We start from the raw sequence: 5,106 nt of genomic DNA, 5'->3' as shown, positions 1-5,106 counted from the left end.
CGTGTCCGTAAGGCAACATGAAGGTTATCTCTGAAAATAAAACAAAATCCTGAGACAAGAATTTAAACTGCATTCGTATTTTAAACCTCTCCTCTATCATATCTGGTAAAAGAATTACAACTTCCTGTATGAAGGAATCCTTCAAAAAATCCTGCCATCAACAGACAGGTTTAATGCTAAGTGTAGCAGCAGGGCAGACTACTGAATAGAGGCTCGTTGCTGTGGGGGATATGAAACTCATGTGGGTCTGCATCTGTCCCGTTCAAAGTGCCCTTGAACCCGTTCCAGCCAGAGGAATGTTGTTCTGTAGCTGACCCTGGCCTCTGACTTGTCTGTGGGGCAGGTGAAGCAGGGGAAATTTCTCTACAGGGAGCCATAATGTGTCTCATTAGCATGCCTTACAATCTGTGAGTTTGAGGAAAAAACTACCTGGACACACGTCTTGTAGCTTCTGAGATTAAACATTTTGGTATGATAAATAACCTTAAAGTTTCTGTTTGCTCTGCATTTACTCGTACTTCTCAGTTACTCTGTCTGTGTGTTGCTATTGCCATGACATTGAATGATGCTTCACTGTGGCTCCAGCACTTAAGGAGAAATCCCAGTATTGGATTCTGCCTGATCGAGCCAACATGTCGAGGGGCTTCTGCAGCATCAACCAGGGGCTTAAGGCTCTGACTGGGACACAGGTGTCTTAGCACTGGATCCCACTCAGTCACTCTAACACAGGCACTAGATTAAGCCACTTAGTACATGGCACTGAGCTGACATGCATGGCTAGCTTTGCCATGATAGGGCCCAGACTGCCATGTGCAGCATTTTCTCTGCACTGAGGAGCTCAAGGAGCAGAAGAGGCGAGATAATGACGAACGCAAATTTGACTATGATTGATTTTGTTCTTTTCTTTGAGTAGCTGATAAAGGAATGAAAAGACTCTCTGGGGCTCCTCACTGAATGAAATATCAATAATTGTCATTTTCTATATAAATCCAATTGCATTCTTTCCATTTCCAATATTGCAAATGTACAATCACAGCATGCTCCATCTTTTCCAGTGGATCAGAGTGGATATATGCATCAGTGCAGACAGATACCTTCTTTGCGCATGCCAACACGGAAACACTTCTTTAGTCGACAGTACTGGCACTGGTTCCTGTGGTGCTGGTCGATCTGACACTCCCTGTTTGACCTGAGGACAGGAATAAAAGAATGAAAATGGGACTTTAGGTGATTTATTATTTATTAATTATAACCAGCCTTCTTCACATTTTAACAACTTTTCCAAAAATATGATATTGCAATGAACAAATACAGTGTGATTTATTGCTCTATTTCTTTATTTTAGGCAGGTTTTTTTTTTTTTTACACTGATTGTCCAAGCTAAAAGGCTCATTTGTTTTACATTTGAGTTATTTATCCTTTGTTTTACAGCAATGTTGCATCAAAGCACACGATCTCTTAATTTAGAAAGTGTTAGTCTAGACAATGCAAGAGCAGTTTCACATGAAAAACATTTACACCACGTATATCACACAAAAGTGTTGATGTTAAACATGACCCGCGTGTGAAAGTAAAGCTGCTCAGTGATGCAAAGCTGTAATCTTTTGTTCGTCAACATTTTTATGTGCATAAAACTTTGTTTTTATAAGTATCTCCAGCATGACAATGACATGAACTTTTACAGTGCTCCAGTCTGCAATCAATATCTAATTAATAAGGAGTTCTCTTCATGTGAACTGAAAACATTTAGGATTTGGACTTTGGTCAGACCAAACATTCAACTTAAAGTTGAACCCTTTGCCTCTCAGAAATCAGAATTTTCAGTTAAAATTTGCCATTTAACTTATGACAAGTCACGTCTTGTTTCTCTTCAGTAAGATGCAGGCATTAGTTCCAGACTGCAAAAAAAAATCCTACACATCAATGAAATACAAACGTAACATAATAACAAAGGGAGGCTGGGAAGAACAACTGTTTTCATCATTGACTAATCTGCCACTGTCTTCTTGATGTATTGGTTTGACAGTCAAATGAAAAAGAGAATCAATATATTAGAAGTGGGAGAACATTTTGATTATCCTGACATTTAAAACACTGCTCGTCACTTCAGTAACTCAAAATAGTTGGTGGTTGATATTTGTTGATGACCTAATATACACCGTTTTTTCAGTCCTACAATACTGACACCACAATACCAGTATTTATTATTGATGTGAGATGTATTTATTTATTTTTACAGGGACATGTTGCTTTGACATGACTGTCAATACCTTAACAAAGGTTAATTTTACTTAAGTTAATATTAACTTTTTTTTTATTTTTCAACTATTTGTTAACTAATACAGCTACGAACTTGTATAAATTGTGTATTGGTAATAAATATATCAACACACCCTGATACATTTTCAGTTGACAGTAGCTCCACCAAACCCCCAAAAATTTACCCACAATTCCCCTCTCACCTGCACGTGTAGCTGAGGTTTCGTCTGACGCTCCTCTTGAAGAAGCTCTTGCAGCCCTCGCAGGTGAACACGCCGTAGTGTTTCCCGCTGGACTTGTCCCCGCAGACCACGCAGTCCACCACGCAGGCCTTGTCGTCGTCTCCGGCCTCCATGTCGCTCCCTCCCGCCTGAGGGGAACCGTCCTCCTCCTCGCCCCGAAGGTAGCTCTTGTCCCCCAACCCGTTCGTGCCCCCATTGGGATCTCCCCAGCCCCCACTCACCATGGCCATCGCTTGGTTACCGAACCACCGAGGAAGAAAATGGGACAGGCAGCCAAGATTTCTGGTTGCTGTCAAGGTAACACAAACATCAAAAGTCCAGCTTGTTTGTTTCCCCTTTACCTCCAGAGAATCAATATTTTCTGCTTGTTTGTAGTCTCATTAACTCATGAAGAGTATTTAATGGTTGGACTACAAAAAAAAGAAAAAGAAAACGTCCTCCGGTTTAACAAGCAGATATCAATGACAGTAAAAAAGGCTTTAGCATTGAGGATGAGGGAGTCAAGCAACAACAACAAAAAAAAACCATTTATGTCTCCTCCTACTCCACTATGACCTGGAAACAGTCTCAGTGTGACAACTTGAAGTTGTGCATTCCCGGTGGTTTCTGTGCCACCGTTTTTCTTCGTATTTTATCCGAATCGTGCCGTTGTTTTGTCCTTTCTTTTTTTTTTTTTTCTTCCCCGGAAGTCCCTGAGAAATGGTTGAAGCCAATCCTGCTCGAGCTGCCCAGTCTATCGCTGTCACGCTTCAGCCGAGGCACCTTTTTCACAGGAAACAATGAGTCAACCGTATGCTGCACATTCTCCTACACATTAGCTTTGTTAGCAGATAACATGCAGTAAAAAAAAAAAAAAAAAACCCGTCTGCTAACACACTCTGTCCCCTTCTCACCCCTTTCTCTCTCTGTTTCACACACACATACATACACAGACACACACAGCACTCCCTGCTCGGTCTCTGTAGCAACGATAATGGCTGAAAAAGGACCTCAGTGTAGCTCTCCGTAGCACATGCCTGGAGAGGCTTTGACCACCCCTCTTAAAGCACCCCTTGCACTGATTAATCCAGCTATTCCTGCTGCTCTCTGGCTACATATTCAGCTCTAAATACAACTAGGAATGATGTCAAGCTTACCTCTTGTGTCAGTGGCTGCCCCTCACTGGGAGATAAATAAATCCTTTTCTCGCTCTAGACCTTGCGAGGCTGCAGACACAGCTCCAGCTCCAGTATCATGCTGTAATCCTCTCAGCAGCAGCGGCGGCGGCAGCAGCATTTTGCCCCACGATGAAGAAATTCCAAATCAAGGGAAACATGTCGGATGTCTGCAAAACGACAACATCACTCTCGTGTGGCCATGGGGGAAGAGGCGATGTGGACTGCCTGCACTCCCATGGGGGAAAAAAAAAACCCCACAATGCACGGGAGTAATCTCTCTTCTTCTGTGTTTAAAACAAACACAAGAATAGCTTGAAAAAGCCGCTGTCTCGTCCTCTCAGCCCACCATAGTTCCTGTGGAGGTTTCCCTCATGCAGGCTTCTCCCTCCAGCCTTTTGTCGGTGCTTGTCCACCAAGAACTAATGACTTGCGGCCTAGCCCTGTGTGCTGCTTTCTCCTTGGTGTGTGTGTTTTTGAGAGGTGGGGGTGGAAGGGATGTGTGCTCCTCTTCCCCCTCTTTTTGCTCAGTCCAGAAATCAAATTAGAGAAAGAAGAAAGACTGGATTTCTCTGCGTTTGCTTGCCTTTTCCCTCCTTGTCTGTTTTCCTCCAACCTATTTGTGTGTTTGAGAGAGAGAGAGAGAGAGAGAGAGAGAGAGAGAGAGAGAGAGCAAGAGAGATCAAGCAAAGCCAGAGAGAGAGAGAGAGAGAGAGAGAGAGAGGGAGGGAGGGAGGGAGTGTGTGCAGAGGGGGAGGGGGAGGGGGAGGGGGCAGGCTATGTATGTGTGTGTGTGTTGGCTCCCAGGGATTTGACACTGCTATTCAAGCCCTGCGGTTACCATGGAGCTGGCCGCCTTATATGGCCATTGGAGTCAAAGAGCAAAGAGAGTGGGCTGTGAGGGGCATCATGCACACACACGCACACGCACAAACACACACACACACACACACACATACAGAAAGGACGTGGAGGATCACTCTTCTCAGATGCAAAGAGCATGACCCCGAGGCCTCAAGAAGCACCCCGACAAAACCAGATTACCCAGGAGCCCTGCAGCAAATACAACCGAGCTGATCTCCTGCTAACCCTTTGTCTTTTCGGAAGCAATCAAATGCTGCATCTTAATGTTTCTAAACCATTTAAAAAGCCACGAAATGTGTCAGTGAGGCCGTCTGCATGCCTCAAAGGGAGGGCATTTCTCTCCTGTGTGAATAGCGCACTTTGATCCTGCATACGTGCGAGCAGTCCGCTTGAGATCGGCTTATTGTTCTGGAAGTAGAGGTTAGCATTTTGTGGTCATTGCTCATTTGCTGAAGGCCCCTCTGTCTGAGCGCTTTTGTGGTGCACACTGTGATTTGTGTTCATGTTACCCCAAGAGGTCAAACTGACTTTCACACCCACGCTGTGCTAAAAAGCCCAGGGTCAAATGCAGATAAAGGGAGTAGAGA

At 44.0% G+C, this 5,106-nt stretch overlaps 1 protein-coding gene across 1 annotated transcript in view; it reads right to left on the bottom strand.

Moving 5' to 3' along the window:
- nr2f6a (nuclear receptor subfamily 2, group F, member 6a) overlaps window positions 1-4,334 on the bottom strand; it is an 8,301-nt gene extending 3,967 nt beyond the window's left edge. Inside the window, 4 exon segments of the mRNA XM_065953406.1 lie at window positions 770-837; window positions 1,089-1,189; window positions 2,463-3,263; window positions 3,638-4,334. Coding sequence (XP_065809478.1) covers window positions 770-837; window positions 1,089-1,189; window positions 2,463-2,731 — 438 coding nt within the window. The 5' untranslated portion in view covers window positions 2,732-3,263; window positions 3,638-4,334.
- Window positions 4,335-5,106: the final 772 nt, after the last annotated feature.

The sequence above is a fragment of the Labrus bergylta genome, chromosome 4, assembly GCF_963930695.1.
Source record: "Labrus bergylta chromosome 4, fLabBer1.1, whole genome shotgun sequence".
In the NCBI taxonomy this organism is placed as follows: Eukaryota; Metazoa; Chordata; class Actinopteri; order Labriformes; family Labridae; genus Labrus; species Labrus bergylta.
This window is presented reverse-complemented; position numbering and strand designations above follow the sequence as displayed.